We start from the raw sequence: 20,066 nt of genomic DNA, 5'->3' as shown, positions 1-20,066 counted from the left end.
AAGTCAACATGTTATATTGTTTTTTAACTCAAATGTTTGTGGAAATACTTGTTTGGGTGAAAATGCGAACACATACATTTTATTTGAATGTTATAAACAACATTTCTAACAGAGCAAGTCAGATGGAAAATCTCCCAACATCTTCATGTCTGCAGTCAGTTTCATTTTCCCCAATACTGCTCAAACCTGTAAGAATTTTCCAGAAGCAACAGTTTCAATCACCCAACTTTCCAAGGAAAAAAATAAGCTTAAACAAACATTTTCACTCTCATAATTTTCCTGCTTACAGTTTTGACTGCAATGTACCCTTCTAAAATTAACCCAGCTTCTTCATATAGCCTGTCAAATGATTCTCTTGGGGACACCCACACTTAGCTATGGAGTCATAAGTGGTACTCAGGCCAGTCACATGTCAGTGCAATTTTAATTGCTAAAGCTAATAATCTGCATTTAATTATACCTTCATCATTTATTATGTGGAGTTTCTTCCAGAACACAGTCTTGAAAATCAGCCACTAAGAATTACCTGTGGGCTTTGGCAGACTAGGACAGAATTTCTGAGAACACATTGCGTGAATGTTCCAAGGAAGGCAATCCATCTGAACAGACCCAAGGAGGAGTCGTCCATTTGGGAACTGGCTGGTAATTTTATCTTGGGCTTAGAGAAATTACAGTCTCATGGAGACACTTACAAGCGCACAGTGTGCTTTGGATTTTGCTCTCGGTCACTTCAGTTCATAAAGAGGTGGCCTCAGTATCTGCAAATGAGGGCCATCCCACCCGGAAGCTGCTGCCTGTGGCTCCATCTCTTTGCCAGTAAGTGCTGCATGACTCATTTTCCTCAACAGACTTTTCATGAGACTAGACTTCAGGAAGGGGTGTCTGGAGAACATCTGAGAGGAAGCTCACAAACCACCATGCTGCTTTTTGCTAAAGAAGGTGTCCAGTGGTATCTGGACCAGTTGACTAAAATTACCAGCAATGGATTTCTATAACATTTGCTTGTACCCTTTCCTGAATAATTCAAGAAAGATCTCCATGAAGTTTGTTCTAGTCAAGTTATGTACATTTTAAACTTCTAAAGAAGAAAACTATCAGGGGAAAAACTAAAACTTAGCAATTGTATTTATGAAGAAACATAGAATTCAAGCAAGCGAAATGCTATCAGCCAGCCAGAATATTTTTCAAGAACTGTGTGTGTGTGTGTGTGTGTGTTTAAAGTCAGTCAAACCGTTTACTCAAATGCCAAGTTGATCGATCACTTAGGAATTTGTAGACCTAGCCAAAATAAGATTATACATGAGACTTATTTCTCTTTTCAGATGCTTTTTATAAATTTATTTTGAAGTCTTTATAATTACTAAATGTTCCCTTCTTTTAGAAGATATTCTGAGAGGAAAGCAAAAATATCACTCTTGCAAAGCCGTTTCCATTCTTCCAAAGGCCTGCTGGCAAATTATTCTCACTGATCTTTCCATCTCTCTAGCCTGTGCGTACACACCTAACCCATACTAAATTTCACCAGATGGCATTTTATTTCTTTAAAGTAAAGCAGCCGTGGGTTTAGACAGTTGAATTTTTAAACTTCTGTATTTACTGAAAGTGCATATGGTGCTATATGGACAAAGAAATTGTGCTGGAAGAAAAACATTTCTGCCTGAAGTGCCTTATAATCTCCCAAAGGAGGAAAAAGTGCAATTCAGGGGTGCATTTCTTACATCCTGTTATGCTATTTCAGTGTTCTTCCTCTGGCAAAATTAAATGTATTTATAAGGTACATACCTGGAAGTTTCTTTTGTTAACGTCACTGTTTGGTTTCAATTACAAAGGTTGTTGAAAACCCAAGAATATTTGAAGGCAAAAGAAATGCAGAGGAAAATGAGACTTGAACTCGTAAAAAAAAAAAAAAAAGCAAAACAAACAACAGCAAAAAAAAAAAAAAAAAAAAAACCTCTGTATGTCAACGTAGGCAGATGTTGGTGTAGAGATCACAAGGATGAGAAGTCTATAAAACCTCCCTTGAGCCACTCATAGTTCATTCTGAGGCCAAGAACGCCCCCAAAAATCTGTTTCTAATTTTACAGAAATCTTTTGAAATTTGGCACGGTATTCAAAAGTCCTTGGAAAGAAAAAAATTAAAAAAATAAAAAGCTTATCCTGGCTTCGGTTTCCAACTCCGAATCAGACTTGCGTCTTTTCCACGGTTTTCACAGCTCCAGTGACCCACGCTCTGAAGCCAGAATTAGCTAACTTTGAAAAACATCTGGAAAAATGAAGGTGAGCATATGCAGTCTTAACAGTTGCTAAACGGTAAGAGTTGACTTGGTTGAGTGTGACCAGAGTTTCCTGTTGTTTTGAAGGTAAGGATCAGTACCTAAGTTTTGACTTCCTGGAGTGGGTTGGGATTGGAAAGTTGTTCTAAATATACTGCCGAAGCATTTGTGCCTGCAGTACTGGAGGAATTCCAGCAATTATCACCAGATCAGTGGAAGACAATCAAAAGCTTTGTGGGGAGGGAGAAATAGGATTTGGATGTAAACAAAATCTAGTCATTCCAACTATCTAACAGGAACTGTACATATGCCTGATTTGTTTTTCCTAATTCTGTGTAGACATGGTTAAAAATTGTATTTGGAGTTGCCACTTCTGCCGTGCTTGCCTTATTGGTGATGTGCATTGTCTTACGTCCTTCGAGAGGTAAGAACTTTCTCTGATTTGTCCAGCTGGCTAAAATAGCCAAGATACCCATTAATGTGTGGCCACAAGTGGTCCAGCATTTCCTAGGTGTTTTTTTAAGTTATTTCTGTTATTTCTGAGGAGACATGTAAGCTCAGAGTGTATTGTGCAAGACCAGAAATACTGAGGCATTTCAGCCACGAACAGGGCGAGGCTCACAGTGGTATTTAGGTCATAGGAAAACCTAAGGCTAGTTTACATCATTCCCACAAACCGGAGAATGTATGCTAAATACAATCTTCCAAGCCATTCCAACTTAAATGTCTCCAAGCAAAGTATTTTTAAAACAATGCTGTTTTTCCTTACTGTTTATCTTGTGGAAAGCATAAATGAACGGAATGTGAAAGTTAAAACAGAGCCTGTGGAGTTTTGCGTTACTAAATAGTCTTTCTGGACATTTTGGAAGGAAGTTGAGAAAGCAGATGTCAGAACAACTGTAAAAAAAAAAAAAAAAAGTAAAACTATTGCTCTAAATGTGGTAGTAAAGACAACTGAGTCAGAAAACCTAGTACCTGCAATTCAATCCATGTTAAAAGGATTTAATTCATTGATTCTACTTCCCTGAAAATTGGAAGAAATCTATGGGCTGATAGGTTAGTTTAAATTTACGTGCAGAAAGAAAGCCACACTTCTTGAGAGGGGTGGGGAGAATCCACAAAGATAATAAATCGTATGCCTTGGAGTTGAAGGAAAGGGAAAAAATTTGTCCTAACATGTAGTAAAAGTTTAAGCCTGAAGTGGGAAATATCTCTGTTTAAAAGTTAACATATGGCAAAGAAAGATCAATGCCATGTCTTCCACTAAAGTGTGTAGGAAGTCTGAAGGAAATCTCGTGCTTTTACAAACAAGAATTATTGAAACGTATTTTGAAATTTTCTAAATTTTGGGATTTTCATAGAATTATAAAATGAGTAGGTTAACTCTTATATTAAGGCAGTGTTCTTATTAATTTTCAATCTTTCCTTCTCATCTTTGTTAGCAAATGATGTCTCTTAGACCATTGAAGTGTTTGTATATTTTTCATTAAAATTGTCTTCAGATAAATTTTTTTATTTCAGAGTCTCAGTTCTTTCACTCCGGTGGTTGCTAGGTGGTACATTAGGGCTTACTGATCCTTTGAATGCTTAATCATTAAAATTAGCTCCTGATTTTTAAGAGGAGCATCAACAGTGCTCAAAGAGATGCTTTGTTATCTCAGAAACAAATGTGTTTAAGATAAAAATACGGATTATATTGTGAGCCTATCTCTATAACTACATGGATGTTTGCTTTGGAATTTGAGGCCCCCATTTCTAGTAAGAATTATGTTTATACATTTTTGGATAGAAAGCAAGTAATTGCGAACCTTCAACCATTGGCATAGTTATATATAATCTAGTCCTTATCCACTTCACAAGTTTAGGTTTGCAAGGCTTATCCACAAATACATATTGTAAACTTTGCACAGAATAAAAGTTCTATGTTACGTATAACATAGTTTTCAATTTTTAACCAGCAAGATAATAGCCAGACTAAATGAATTCTCTGATAAAGTAAGATATTCAAATTGAGCTTAAAGTAAAATTTCAATACTCATTCAGGAATAGAAACTATGAATAATTAAAAACTACTGTTTCCATCCATAATGACACTCTGTTTCCACCCTGAATTTGCTGAAGAATTTCACATAATTCACCTAATTTCATATAATGCCAAGTAAGTTATTTTTAAAGACTGATTTATTGATTGCAATGCAGAGTTATATAAAGAGAGGGAAAGGCAGAGGGACAGGGAGAGATTTTCCACCTGCTGATTTACTCCCCAAGCGTCTACAGTAGACAAGGTTTGGACTAAAGTCTAGAGCAGGAGCTTCATCCAGGTCTGTTTTCCCAGGCATGTTAGCAGGGAGCTGGATCAAAAGTGGAGTTACTGAGTCTCAAACTAGAGTTTCTGTGGGATGTTAGTGCTGCAAGTGGTAGATTAATCTCCTGTGCCTTAGCACCAGCCCCCCTTGGATGGCGAGCAAGTGGCACTAGTCACTGCCCTACTTTCTTAGTGGACTAGGGAAAGTTGCCTTTCTGTGAGACAGTATCATATCAATGTTAAGAGAAAGGGCCTCTGACTTGGGAATTCTCTCTTTTCTCTTTTCTTCTCACACTAGACTCACTCTTCAGTCATCTCCAGTTTTGAGTACTAGGTCCAACTCTCACTTTCACATCTGCTCACTGCCTGGTGAGAAAGGATTTTAGATGACAGGCAGCAAAGGGAAAGAGGAAGGGGAAAAAATAGAATTCTTACCCAAGAAAGCTACTTCTTAGCCTTCAATTCATGCGTCATCAGAAATTCCATTACTTCAACATTTCCCTTAGGTGCCCTTGTAGTTTTAGCCCAGATCTATACAACAAGGTAAAAATAGAATTTTCTTAAGAAGCATAAAGAAATAGTTAGGAAATATTTATTCATTTATTTATGTATTAATGTGTTAAGCACTAATAATCACCTGCCCATCATCCTGGTTTCTGAAGATATAAAGGTAAGTGATATATACTTATTTTTCAAAGGCAAGATATTAGAAGTCAAGTTCTTTGTATACATGGTAATGAATGGTCATCATTACCAGTAACTGAAGAAGGATTTCTGCAATTCCCAAGCACATTTAAATGAAAGACAAAAAGAGGGGATGTTGCACAAAAGGAGAAAGTTGGGAGCACCAGATTAAGATTAAACAAGCTTTGAAATAATTTAGTAAGATCTGAAGAACAAATAACAAAATATAGTGAAATGAAGGAGGATCACCAGCATAATCATAGATATCTGGGAAAAGTTCTTTAAAAACTTCCAAATTTTTTATTTTTTATTAATTTTTTTTCAAATTGAGAGCCACACATGAGTTTCTTTTCTTTCTTTTTTTTTTCTTTTTTTTTTTTTTAAGATTTATCTATTCTTATTACAAAGTCAGATATACAGAGAGGAGGAGAGAGAGAGGAAGATCTTCCGTCTGCCGGGATTAGAACCGGCACCCATATGGGATCCTGTAGCGTTCAAGGCGGGCACTCTAGCCACTAGACCACGCCACCAGGTCCCACACATGAATGTCTATCCCATGGACCTAGGATGTCGCACTTGCTTTCATTTTACAGTTCTTCTACAGCTCCTTTTCTTCTCTCCTACCTCCATTTACTTTGTTTCTTGCTGTTCTGCTCCAGCGTAGTCCCTTTTATTGTGCAAAGCTGCAAACAGGCCAAGAGTTTTCTCTTTTCTTTCTTAATGACAAGGTCACCTCACAGACCTTTTGTATGAGCGATCCTCAGTAGGCTCCTGGAAAATGTGTAGTCTGAAAAAAGGAAGTATGTATTTCAAAACTTGTTTTCACAAACTTTAAAAAATCTCTTTATGTTGTGACCAACTCAGAGGCAAAGCAGGCTGATTCTGTGCTTTTAATGCCAGCATCCCATATGGACACCAGTTCATATCCCGGCTACTCTACTGCCAATCCAGCTCTCTGCTTATGGCTTGGGAAAGCAGCACAGGATGGCCCAAGTCCTTGGGTCCCTGTACCCATGTGTTAAGTTCATGTCACCAAGACAAGATGTTCTAGGCTATGTGACTTAAACAATTAATATTTCTCTTTTAACAGTTCTGCAGGCTAGAAATTAAAGATCCAGGTGTCAGACAGTTTGGTTTTTCCAGAAGTTTCTCTCCTTGGCTTGCAGACAGCTATGCTGCCCTTTGCATTTTCTCTGTGTGTGTACATATCCAGTGTCTCAACAGTCCTGTTGTACTAGGGCTCCCATCTGATGCCCTAATTACCCTCTCAAAGGTCCTCTGTGTCCACATACTGTCACTTTAGGAGTTGAGTCCTCAATCTACTGGAAAAAACATTATTCTGTCCACTATAGGGGAGGAAATGAAAATTTTGATGAAGTGACATTTGAGCCAAAATTTTGAGAATAAGACACAAAATGGTAGAAATATCCTTGATGCAAAGGGAGAAAAAGGTTCAAAGATCCTGAACCAGAAAAATGTTGGGAAATCTAAAGAACTGAACTGGTAGAGCTATGTGGAGAGGCCAAAACTATTAAAGTCAATTAACAAGGAAAAAAGGCATATACATATTTGTAAATTAATGATTATGTATGTGCTATATGTATATATTTATAATGATTACATACCTAGAAAATATGCAAATATTTTCAGAAAATATATTAAATTAAACATAATTTAGATAGAAAATATCTGAAATGAAACATAATTTAGATAGAAAATATCTGAAATGAAACATAATTTAGATAGAAAATCCATATGTTATAAAAAGAAAAATTATTTAAAATGATTAGGTTTTAGGTAGAAATTCTCTGTTGTTGTATTATCATCAATGTTAGTATAATAATCTCAACAATAACTTGTGGTAAATAAAATAAAATCACTTTCAAAGGAGTTGTATACGTTTTTACGGTTTTAGAATTTCCCTAAGAGGACTGGGAAAGAGACTCCGTCAAATACCCTAAGAGCTCTAGATTTATATATTCACTATTTCTTTAGAGGAAACATGGGAAACTGGAAGCTTGAAGGAAACATTCAAAAGGTTCATGAACACAAAAGGGCTTTTGAAATTAGTATGTTTTTTTCCCCTATAATTGGCATTGAGCTCTTAGAAATCACAGAAAATAAAATCTTGACAGACTTTCTGTGAGTTTTGGCAAATTTAAAATACCCAGAAAAATCATCTAAATCTTTGAATGACTCCTGCAGTACTGAAGAGTTTACCTGCCTTGTAATTCCAAAGCAAAGCAAATTAATTGTGTTACAACTTACATAATGACACCTAGTCACAGGCATCCCCTGAGAAAAACATATTCCAAAGCTCAGTTTGGGGAAGTGGGTTAAAAGATTTTAAAATCTGATGCAGTCAAACTGAGCCTTAGGATATACCAATAATTAAAATGTCAACAGCAAATTAACATTATCTGGTCACAGAACAGTTAATATCAATTTTTTATTGATTTTTCATCTCTAATATTCTTGTGAACTATATAGTAAAAATCAAATAACTTATGCTTATTTACATGAATTCCTAGTAATGATAGAATTAATAGTATTATTCACCATGTGAATTAAAACAGATTAGAACTTGGTGAAAAATTGTTAGGATTCACTTTAAGAACAAGTTACGACAATTGTGTGTTAAAAAGAATTCAAGTAACTTAAATGAAATAAACCTTTTCTAGAAAGATACTACCAGAGTTTACTGACAAAAAAAATAGAAAGCACAAACTGAGCTATAAAACCAGAAGAGATATAGTAACTCAGAACTTCCCACAAGAAAATTTTAGACCCTGATGATTTCACTGATGCTTTATAAAACATCTAAATAATTATTTCCAACATTTCAAAAACTCCTTCAAAAAACAGAATACAGAAACTCTCAAGCCATTCTGTAAGGCCAGTGTTACCTGGTACAAAAAACAGACCGATAACACAAGAAGAGAAAGCTATAAAGCTGTATGTCTTATTTATCTTACACATTCTCAATAAAATAATAGAAAACTAAATTAGGAATATAACAAATATTACATAACAACAGATTTCTACAAAGAATACAACATTGCTTTAGCAGTTCAAAGTCAACTAATTCACCAAGCATTATTGTTATTAATTGTTACAAAGTAGGCAGAAAAAGAATCTGAAAACAATAGCACTTTTTGTGATACAAATATTTGACACATTAGAAATACTAGTCTTCCTCAAGCTGATCAAACACCCATTAAAAAATAGCAACAATTGTCACATTTAGTAGCAAAAGATTCAATGCTTTTACCCTTAATATTAATAACAGTATGTCTGTTTTCACCACTTTCATTTAACATTTTATTGGTGGTACTGGACAGGGTAATTAAGCAAGGGAAAGAAATAAAAGTATGCAAGTTGCAGGGAAGAAGTAAAATAATCTCTCTTATTTTTTAAAGATTTTTTTTTTATTGCAAAGTCATATATAAGAGAGTAAGAAAGACAGAGAGGAAGATCTTCCATGTACTGATTCATGCCCCAAATGGCTGCAACGGCCGGAACTGAACCAATCCGAAGCCAGAAGCCTAGAGCCTTTTTTGGTGTCTCCCCCATGGATGCAGGGTCCCAAAGCTTTGAGCCATCCTTGACTGCTTTCCCAGGCCACAAGCACGGAGCTGGATGGGAAGCAGGGATGCCAGGATTAGAAGCGGTGCCCATATGTGATCCCAGCACTTGGAAGGAGAGAACCTTAGATTCTAGGCTATTGTGCTGGGCCCATAAAATAACCTCTTATTGTAGATGATACAATCTCAGATAAAATCCAAAGAAATTCACTGAAACTAGCAGAACTAACCCATAAAATTGTAGAATGCAAGATCAACACATAAAATGTTTAATGCTTTTCTTAAGCAAAAAGCAATTAAAAAATCTAAATAAGTGAAAAGATTTTCTGATCAGGGACCAGAAAGTTTAATATTTTTAAAGAGAACAACACATCTCAAATTTATCTACAGATTAAAGGATATTTCAGTTCAGATACCATAAAGAATTCTTTGTAGAGGGTCTGATGTGATATCCTAGTAGCTAAATCCTCACCTGGCATCTGCCAGACCCTGCACCTGTGTGGGAGACCTGGAAGAAGCTCCTGGCTCCTGGCTTTGGATTGGCTCAGTTCTAGCTGTTGTGGCCACTTGGGGAGTACAGCAATGGATGGAAGATGTTTCTCTCTGTAAATCTGACTTTCCAATAAAGTTAAATAAATCTTTTTTTGAGGGAACAATATTTGCAGAAATTGACAAGCTTACCATAAAATTCATGTAAGAATACAAGGAACTAAAAATGAGCTGAACAATACTGAAAAAGAAACTTGGAGAAATCACATGCCCTTACTTCAAAATGTACTACAAACCTACATAATCCGGACAGTATGCTATCTGCACAGGTATTAACAGCTAGGTAAATAGGATAAACTTCATAGTTCACAGTAAAGTCCTATATTTACAACTCAGTGATTTTCAATCAAACCGCATGAAATTCACAGATGAAAACCTTCCAACAAGTGGTACTGACAAAAATATGGTATCCATTGCAAAGGAATAATGTTGGCTCTGCCAAGAAGACGTAAAAGTAATGGCAAATAGTCTAAAGTTCTTATCTTAGGCAATGAGTTCTTAAATCTCAAAGACAAAGTAACTAAGCAAAATTATGTTAGTTGCATTTCTTCATATTTTAACACTTTGCATTGCTAAGGACACAATCGAAAAGGTGAAAATACTACATGCAAAATGGAAAATTTTTTTATAAAACAAAAATTTCAAAATTTTTAATATAAATTATGGAATAACCATATCTAAATCTTGAAATAATTTGCATGACTATAAACATCTTTTAACTTCACATTCCACAAGCTTTTTAAACAGTTTTATGGATCTGATAAGGGCATTTTGCCCAGAATATAAAAATAACTCACAATTCAATAATAGCCCAATTGAAAAATGAAGGACAGATATCTTTCCAAAGAAGATACACAAATGACTAATAAACATATCCATAATTTTCATTGTTATCAGTATGAAGATGAAGAGCCACAAAGAAAAAGTCAGGAATGAAACTCTATAAGGAGCATTCAAGCACTGTAATTCATGTAAGACTTGACAATGGGCATGCTATAGAAATGCAGCAACAGAGAATAAAAGGCTTACCAGAGGTGTCAGGCCTATATGCTGGACAATGGAATAAGATAGGAAGATCAAGGATCATTCTCAAGTGTCTGCGTGAGGATATAAGGATTAGTGGACAGTGCCATTAATGTGCAAAAACATGGGAGAGGCATGGACCTTTTTTTAAATTAAAAAAAAATTATTGGCTGTAGAATAAAAACTTTATAGGTAGTAACTTCTTTGCTTTGATAAAGTTCAAATTGTAGCATTTCCGATCAATTTAGCTTTTTTTTTTTTGAAAGAGTTATGTATTTTACTTGCAAGTTAGAGTTCCAGAGAGAGAGAAGGAGGGAGAGAGAGAGAAATCATCCATCAGCTTATTCACTCCCCAAATGGCCACAATGGCCAAAGCTGAGTAGGTCTGAAGCTGGGGGAGCTAGGAGGGTCTTCTGGGTCTCCCATAAAGGTGCAGAGAACCAGGCCTTGAGCCATTCTTTGTTGTTTTCCCAGGCCAGTAGCAGGGAGCTGGATCAGAAGTGGAGTAGCCAGGGCTCACCTGCTACCTGGTACTCATGTGGGATTCTGGTGGCACAGAGAGAGAATTAGCTTGTTACAACACAACTTAGCTTCTGCTGTACAATTGTTCTTTGCTACTGTGTGCTGGTTAACTCTTCCTTATTGTCTGCGTCTTTTCTGTATTGTTGCAGTGGTGTTTTACGTATGTGGGTTTTTCTTTTTACATATGTGTTTTTGCTTTAAATTGTAATATAGTGCTAAAGTATCCCTCCACCAAAGTCAAATGGAGCTAGAATTAAAGGTCAGCTTTGCTATTAGACAAATAGCATTAGACAAATTAGCTCTCCTCAGTAATTTCCTTTCCCTAACCTGTAAAATGATGTTAATAGTAATATTTATCCATGAAGGTTGTTGTGAGGATTTAAAAGGATCTTGTATGTAAGAACTTGGCAAATTTTAACACTTTCCAATTTCTCAGGACTAGACAGTTAAATGGCAGAAACAGAAACAGAATACTAATCAAAAAGAAGCAAAGCTCTAGGAGCACAGAGAATCTATTACTTGCTTGTGAATCATTGTGAACTGTAATTTCTCGGGCTTATAAATGAAACAATGTTCAGCTGTGATTTAATAAGTTGAAAATGCAAATAATTAAAATAGTTAATTAGAATGTAAAAGCAACGATGCTAAAGAGAACAAATCAAATCTAAGAGGATTGTGAGGAATTAAGTGTTAATAAAGTGTCAGTTTTGTATAAAAGGGAAGGGGCTTTCAGAATTCATTGCTACTTCTGCTTAACTACTATATTGTAAGAATTTTAAATGCCAGAATGAAACTTTAAAGTCACCATCAATTATAGTAAGACATTGTTGGGAAATGGACAGTATCTATAACGAAGAGACTGTTTGGAGGCAGTTTTTAAGATCATTGAATAGCAATGTAAGCATTAGTGTGACAATTAATTTTATTTAACATCCATGAATTATACTGAATTAAGTGGCATCCATTCTCTTTAAAGTCTATATTGCTGTGCAGGCCAGCCTCACTCACCAGGAGTTTATATTCAAGCCACAATTTGATTGAAAGGCACAGGTGTACAATGAGCATTGGATTCGTTGAAATCATTAAATTGGGTTTTTAAAGCCTTTGCAGAACTACTCACGGGCTTGTTAAGGATTCTACTCTTAGATTCTGACTCTTTAGGTTTGAGATAAGGACTAAGAATCTGCCTTTTAAACAACTACTCCAAGTGGCTTCAAGGATCACATCTTGATATCAGTGTCAGTGAAGGTATATCTAGAGAGAGATTCTATGAGTCAGGTTTACAACTCTGCAAAAGCAGAGCACAGCTACATCTTTTTCAGGGAGTTATTAAGAATAAGCTAACCCAAATTCTATCAATTTGGTTAAGTGGTTTTCATACAAAGCTGTATTTATTCTATTTTTTTCTGTGTGTATTTATCATATGCTCTCCAAGCTTTTGGGTATACAACAATAATAATAGTAAGACACAGCTTAGACGTTTAAGGGTAAAGAATGATGCATTATAAGATTAACTGCCACACAAATATGAAAATGTTTAACAAATTTAGATAGGGATTACATTAATAAAAACCTGGTAGTGCTTTCATAGTACCTTGTTGAAGGTCATTTCTGCTGATGATTGTTATGAAGATCAGCACTGATAGTGCAATGAAATACTGTTATCATTGACATTCAATGAAATATATTAATGATCATTCTAAACATACAAATAGCAAAAGCCTGGACTGAAATTCTTAGTGCAGTTTTTTGTTTTGTTTTTATTCTAATATGTAACCTAATACAACATTTAAAACAGATACATAATTCTATTCCTCTTATAAGCATGTGATCATTTCAATAGGAATAGAAAATGCCTAATTTAAAACCATCCAGCGATACTTGGTGGACACTTACATGGTACCAAAACCTACACCAACATATTTACACTTTCGAAGACCTGGGCACAGCATGTATGAGGTATCTTGTAAAGGTAACATAAGATTAGAAATAATGATTTTATTGCAATCTGCAGCAGTAACCCTATTTCCATGTAAATGTAGTTGGCTCACATAAATATACTTTTTTTTGTACACATATTCATTAGTTTTTGGGTGAAATACTACTCTCTTATGGCAATTGGTAGCATGATTAATGCATGTTTAAAGTTGCTTTTCCAATATTTTGAGTCACAATGGGACATATGCTAAATTCTCTATATAGATTGTTGGCATTTCTAGCTACTATCCACCCATATAAAATAAATGACTAACTAGGAAGTAATATCAAATACACCATCAAATATAACCTTCCTGAGTAATCGACATTACACAGAGATGTAAAAGAACAGATAACTAATCACCAAACTTTCAGAGAGATCTGTAAGGACCAGGAAGATCATTAATGACATAAAAAAGAAAACAAGTATGAATTTTAAAATGATTTGAAATTCCTTTTTTGTGTAGTTCATCTATGGTGCTAGATAATAGCCAAAATGCTCGAAGTATAATCTATTAATTCAAAGTGAAACAAATGTGAACATTTTAATTAATTTTTTATTATTGTTTTATGATTTCCCATCCCTCTTCCCCAACCCACTGATTTACCCTCTAGTAGTACAATGGGTGGTCCTTCAGGAAGAGTCATAAGTCCATCATGCTGTTACTGAGGTATTTCCTGACACTGTAGGCATGGACAATGTTGGAGAGTTCAGCATCCTGCTGTTAGAATATCTTCAGCTTTTTCACTGGGAGTCCATCTTTGGGTGGATACATAGAGACATACTGCACTTTGTCTCCATATCTGAACATGTCAGTCTCTGCTACACTTTCATTATACATCTCCTTAAATACAGAGCCAGTGAACACAGTATACAACAGGGAGGAAAAGTAGTAAACTTTCATCAGTATGAAGTTAACGAACTTGCTACAAAAATGCCAATGCATTGCTAGAATGATGAAAAGAAAATCAAAAGCCTTCTTGAAGAAATTGGTGCTACTCATGACCCATGTGGCACTGAAGAAATTACAATAAAATTGAGAACCCATGAACAGATGTGAATCTTAAATATATGTCCTTGAAGGTTAATCTTAAACTGTATTTCTCAAATTGTGGTTTTCATAGATATTCAAAAACAACACCATAGGTTCTAATGAACAAATTTGTTCAGAGGAAAAATGCATCAAATATTTATTTGAAGAATATTGAGGGTAGACCATACCAACAAGGGCCAATCCCCTGCTGGCACACATGGGGTCAGGGACTGGAAGCAGGTCTGGAAGGGGAACTTGGGTGCACAGAGCTGGGCAGAGGTAGGGGCAGGACAGGCAAGGCTGCAGCATTCCTCAGCATTTGTATGCATCAGATCTGGGGACCAGACAAGATGGGTTCAGTTGCAGCACCTACTAACATGTTCAAGAGTCAGGACAGGGGTGGGATATGGCTGGCTAGGATGGGCTGCAAAACTAACCAGCAAGAGCTGAAACTACAGGAGGCCATACCAGGTTGGGTTGAAGTAACTTTTGGCACACGCAAAACTTGGAGATAGTATGTCCAGATGCACACAAGGAACATGACAGTCAGCTTATCTAGACCAGCAGAGAATGTCAACTACCTTGTCAAAGAATGGAAAGTGGAACAGACTAGACAAGTCTTCTGGACAAGTTTTGTGGTATATTCCTAAGTCTGTAGATGCACTAAAGAAGACTTTGTTAATTAGCAGGCCTTGGAAAGATTTTCTTCATCCTGGAACAACCAAACCAACAACATCTTGGGGGCTATTGAGACCACTCAAGTAACCCTCTGAACACTGTTCCCAACATCAGGGTGTCTGGGGTGTCCTCAGGGGACCACCATTTCTGATTATTAATGTATTTTGACAGCAAGGAGCCACTCTCTCCCTTCCTTCCCTGCAGACATAGGAGGAAAAAAAAAGACTGAAACATGTAGTCCATCCTTTCTCTTCATGTCTGACCCTCTCCATCCTAATCAGAAGCCCATAAGGATATGCATCCCTCTCAACTATATAAACAGTACTAAAAATAAAATTAGAAAAGAAATGGCTTATCATATGCCAAGAATAAATTAAATGTTTCAGTTAGGTTATCTGACTTAAGTTAACCTTGTATTAAAATAAAGAGTAATTATAACTTTGAATGTATCATTGAAGCATAACTGTAAGGAGAATTATATGTAAAGGTACTTAAATAGGAAAACCAAGATGTAAGTCATTAGCCATAATGAAAACATTATTTCTGATAGACTATTTAAAAATATACGACCAAAGTAATATTCATTTATTGAATCAATTTCAAGAACATTTTAAAAATCTTATTATTTTGGTAGTCACAGTAAATACATTCACTACATTTTAATTTTTTCCATCTGGATATTCAGAATTGTAGAGACATAAACTAAATGAATCTCATATGTAAAATAATTTCTCACTAAATTGGTGTTATCGCTTTCCCTTTACTACATTATAAATGGGTTATAATTTGCTCCTAGGAGAGTTAGATAAATTTGAATTACATGCTCGGCAGTCATTCTGCCATTATCATAAATGGTCGTTTGAAAAATAGTCATTTATTCATTGAATGAGAGTTATAAAACTAGTGATATGAAATCTGAACAAGACCATTCAATGAAATGTTTTCTTTATAATTGTGTACTATATACAAGCTATTTACTATGAAAACATATTATGAGCATTGGTTCACAACAAAATAACTTCGTGTCATCAAGTAACCACTGCTTGTACTTGCAAAGCAGCTCAGCAGTTACAGATTTTCTTAAAGTCACCAGAATAAGTTTTGGCAAATGAGAAGCAAGCAAAAATGCGTAATGTGTCAATGTTAAAATATCAGAGGAGTCAATTAACTGGTTAATGAATTTGCTCTTATTGCATGGCAGTACATTTGTATAGCTACAAGATCAATAGAGCAACTTGAGTTTCAGAATTTAACATGCAGTGTGACATACTTGGGAGAATTGTCACTATCTTAAGTGCAGTTTTTGTATAATGGCTAAGTACACACCATGATGCCAAAGATTGACCCACCACAGTCACATAGAAAATTGAGAGAAGGAGGCCTAGCGCGATAGCCTAGTGGCTAAGATCCTTGTGTTGCAGGAACCAGGATCCCATATGGACGCCGGTTGATAGCCAAGCAGTCCTGCTTCCCATCCAGCAACCTGCTTGTGGCCTGGGAAAGCAGTCAAGAATGGTTCAAATCCTAGGGACCCTGCACCTGCATTGGAGACCCAGAAAAGGCTCCTGGCTCTTAGCTTTGGATCAGCTCAGCTCCAGCCATTGTGACCACTTGGGGAGTGACTCAGCAGACAGAGGATCTTCCTCTCTGTCTCTCCTCATCTTTGTATATCTGAATTTGAAGTAAAATAAAATAAATGTTATGAAGAGAGAGAGAGAGAGAGAAAAGGAAGGAAGGAAGGAAGGAAAGAAGGCAGGTTGGGAGAAGGACACAAATCTCATCAACTGATTGACCAATGGATCCATTCATTCTACATCTTACTTTCATGCCTTAACTCATTCAATAGGGGTTTGTTAAATGCTTGCATTTGTTGGATAATGATAATGTGCAAAATAAGACGTGGTGCTTAAACTTACAGCAATTGTTTTGAATATATTGTCAAAACTGGATAATCAGTAAAATAATTATCCAAAAGCATACAGCATTATAAACAAAAGCAAGGACTCAACAACAGAATGTGTTTCATGGGAATGTGTAACAACAGAGCTTGTCCTGAACCAAGAGTCAGAAAAAGGTTCCCACAGGATTGGGAAGGATTCCCAGAAATCCTTGATTGGAGAGCTCAAATTTCAAAAGCAGAGCTCTGCTATTAAGAAAAGTATTTAAGGAACAATATGCTGGGCATATTTGAATCTAGAAAGTACTGAGAGGTAGGAAGGACTGGCAGGGTAGGCTGTACCAATTCAATGAAGCTTGGATTTCAGATAACTATTGTTGTTCTTCATCCAGAAATGAATAATTAGGGAAATTATGCATTTTTGCAGAAAGATAAAATTAAAGCTCTTAATTTTCATAGTTTCGCTTTTACCTGGGAAAATGCCAGACTTATAAATGTTATTCAAGGTATAGATCTCCATAAATTTTGATTCTGTTTAGTGGTAGCCTGGAGAAGGCACAAGATGGGGCCAATGAGATGAAGGGATATTGGGAGTTAGTTCCCTTTTTATCCTCCTGGTGTACCTGAGTGTTTTAAAGGCTCCTTAGTAAGTTTATTTATCTATTTATTTTAGAGTTATGTTTGAAAAAGGCATAGATGAAGATTTTTTTTGAATGCCCTAGCCTTCCTTTTATTCCACATTTTCTCACAAACTTCTCCTTACAGACCACTTCTCTAAGTTTTGTTTATCCTATATCCTATAGGTAATGATAGAATCATGATAGGCATTAAGCAAGTGCTTAACAAATACAAGGTCTGAGAAAGAATAAATGTAGTCCAGGTTTAAAATGTGCTTGATATACAAATTTCTTGCTTGCAATAATATGTTTCCTCTCTCATCCCCCAGTCCACAACCCTGAAGAAGGTACAACCAGAGCACTCACACTAAAGGATATATTAAATGGAACATTTTCTTATAAAACATTTTTTCCAAATTGGATTTCAGGTAAGTGGGCTTTGTTTCCTTATCTTTTGGAGATGTTTTAAAATGTATTTTGCTTTTAATGCCAATGCATATCTTTAGTAGCTGAAATTGCAGCAGCTTCAATAGGTAAAAAGAGAAATGACCTAGATAACTCAAGTACCCTATCAAGGCAACCTAGACCAATTAGACTGGATTTATCCATCACAAACAGACCAACAAGAGTTTTAACAAAAAAAAATGTAAAAATTGAGAAGACAGTGTTCAAACTATTTAAATTTCTGTGTAGCTTGTGGGAATGAAAAATATGGAAAAATTAGGGGAGGTTATGAGAATTAGATCAAAATGAATTTTATTATTAATCTGAAAAATATATGAAAAGTTCAAAATCTTATTATGAATAAAGAAGACTGTTTAAGGGTCATAAAATTAGTTTTTCAAAACAGGTTGCTATCACTAAGTCTAATGAAACAAATAATGAGATCAACTTCTTTGTGACATTAGAACTACAAATTATAAAGTGTCAATGAAAATTGAATAAAAAATTGAATAAAATCATTTTTCTCTTTAGAAAATAAATTATATATAAAGCAGTTTTTAACAAAATCAAGCATTTGATTATCCCCCAGCACAAAACTACCATTTTATACTAATTTATCTTCTTTGTAACTAACAGAAAACAAAATTTTATTCATAAGCACCTGAATCAGGATAGAGTTGCTGCTACATTTTTGCGAAGTAAATGAAAGTGTCCTATCCTCCCTTCCACAGATAATTTATTAGTTTAAACTTGACAAAGTAAAACCTACTGGACAGAAAGGAAAGCTAAATGAATCTGTAAGAGCAGTGTCTTGTGTTATAAATGCACTTCCTAATAAGAGAAATCATTTCAAATTTTATTTTGTTTTCATTCTTGTTTAAAGGACAAGAATACCTTCGTCAATCTGCAGATAATAATATAGTGTTTTATAATGTTGAAACAGGAGAATCATATACCATTTTGAGTAATAGCACCATGGTATGTATTCGACATCATCTTTCTATTCAGAAGCTTTTGCCATCTGTTCACTGACCAAGAAAAAGAATTAAAATTCCTAGCAGCTGGTCTGGTCCCGACCTGCCTTGCCGATTCCATTTCTCACAACAGTCCTTCGATGTTCTCTTCCAGTTACACTAAATCACTGTTCTTACCTTCTTCCATGTTACCTGGCAAGTTTTCTCTTTAGAGAAATAGCATGGTACGACACAAAGTTAAAAAACTCAAATCTCAGACTCAGGCAAACTGAGATTCAAATATTTTACGTACCAGCTATGGAACCTTGGTTAAAGGGCTCTGAGCTATGGCATCTTCATTGTGCTTTGTTGTCCTTCCTCTGTACAGTGGGTACACCAGCTTCTCTTTATGATAGTAGAAGAGTTAAATGAAATAATTAAAAAAAGAGGTAGTACCTAACGTGGAATAAATGCTCACTAAATGGTAGCTACAATATATGGCAATGCTTTTCTGTTCTTCTAGGTTATTAAATCTCCAGCTTTCTTTACCCTTAAAAGGCTAATACTTTAAAGTCAAGGTCAGTTAATACTCTCCTCTCCTTAAACAAAGATCCTTTGATTTGGATTCAATCACCCTTTGCTTAATACCCTTGCAATGCTATAGTAAATGTCTTTTATACAATTTGTAATGCATTACTCATTTACAAGGTTAACATAAGCTTCTTGAAATTATAAAGTATATCTCATTTGTTCTGACTTTTTCCATAATGTGTAGTAAATGCTGTATACAATAGGTATTACATTTTTTTTTCATTTGCCTGAAAATATGAATGTATAAAAGCCTGTCAATGGCATTATAATTCTTTAAAATTATAGGTGCAATTCTTTGTCTTATTTGTATTCTAACCAACTTTTGCAAAATTTCAGAAAAGTGTGAATGCTTCAAATTATGACTTGTCATCAGATCGTCAATTTGCATATCTAGAAAGTGATTATTCCAAGGTATCAACTATTTAATTTGGGTGTATTTTACTATATATCTTACTGATCCACTGATTGCATTACTTAAGTAACAAAAAAAAGAATTTGCCTTCATCTCTAAGTGTTCAAGAAACTATGAGAAACTATATGGATTCAAAATGGGCTCGAATAACATAAATCATAAATGAAGCAAGCACTGGTAGTTTTAAACTTGGCATTCTTGCCAGGTTATCATAAAATAGTGGAAATTATTTTCTTGTGGGAGAAGAAAATTGCATGTTCGGGCACTGACCTCCATCAGAAATGGGAAAATGTGTAATTTTTAAACATATCCGATACAATAAATCATTAGTATATGCTCACTCATTTTTACCTAAAGAAAGTTTAGATTTACTGAAAGTGTGAAAGAGGCAGAGCGTATTTAAGTCACCTGATCAGATACGTTCATTTACGATCAGGAGTAGTCCAGGGTGTGACTCTGTGCCTGAAAGCCTGGCCTAGGTACATCAACCCGCGTTAATGGGATTTTGATTCTGCTTTCTGAG

The 20,066-nt window shown here is 35.4% G+C and overlaps 1 protein-coding gene across 1 annotated transcript in view; it reads left to right on the top strand.

The window, feature by feature from the left end:
• The first annotated feature begins 2,048 nt into the window (after positions 1 to 2,048).
• Positions 2,049 to 20,066, top strand: part of LOC121150871 (fibroblast activation protein alpha) — a 65,643-nt gene continuing 47,625 nt past the window's right edge. The window contains exons 1-5 of the mRNA XM_040972042.1: positions 2,049 to 2,277; positions 2,613 to 2,697; positions 17,473 to 17,571; positions 18,471 to 18,565; positions 19,468 to 19,542. Coding sequence (XP_040827976.1) covers positions 2,272 to 2,277; positions 2,613 to 2,697; positions 17,473 to 17,571; positions 18,471 to 18,565; positions 19,468 to 19,542 — 360 coding nt within the window. The 5' untranslated portion in view covers positions 2,049 to 2,271. The remainder of the gene's footprint in view (positions 2,278 to 2,612; positions 2,698 to 17,472; positions 17,572 to 18,470; positions 18,566 to 19,467; positions 19,543 to 20,066) is intronic.

This window comes from Ochotona curzoniae, unplaced genomic scaffold (genome assembly GCF_017591425.1).
Source record: "Ochotona curzoniae isolate NIBS_2020 unplaced genomic scaffold, NIBS_Ocur_1.0 contig_2210, whole genome shotgun sequence".
Taxonomy (NCBI): domain Eukaryota; kingdom Metazoa; phylum Chordata; class Mammalia; order Lagomorpha; family Ochotonidae; genus Ochotona; species Ochotona curzoniae.
This window is presented reverse-complemented; position numbering and strand designations above follow the sequence as displayed.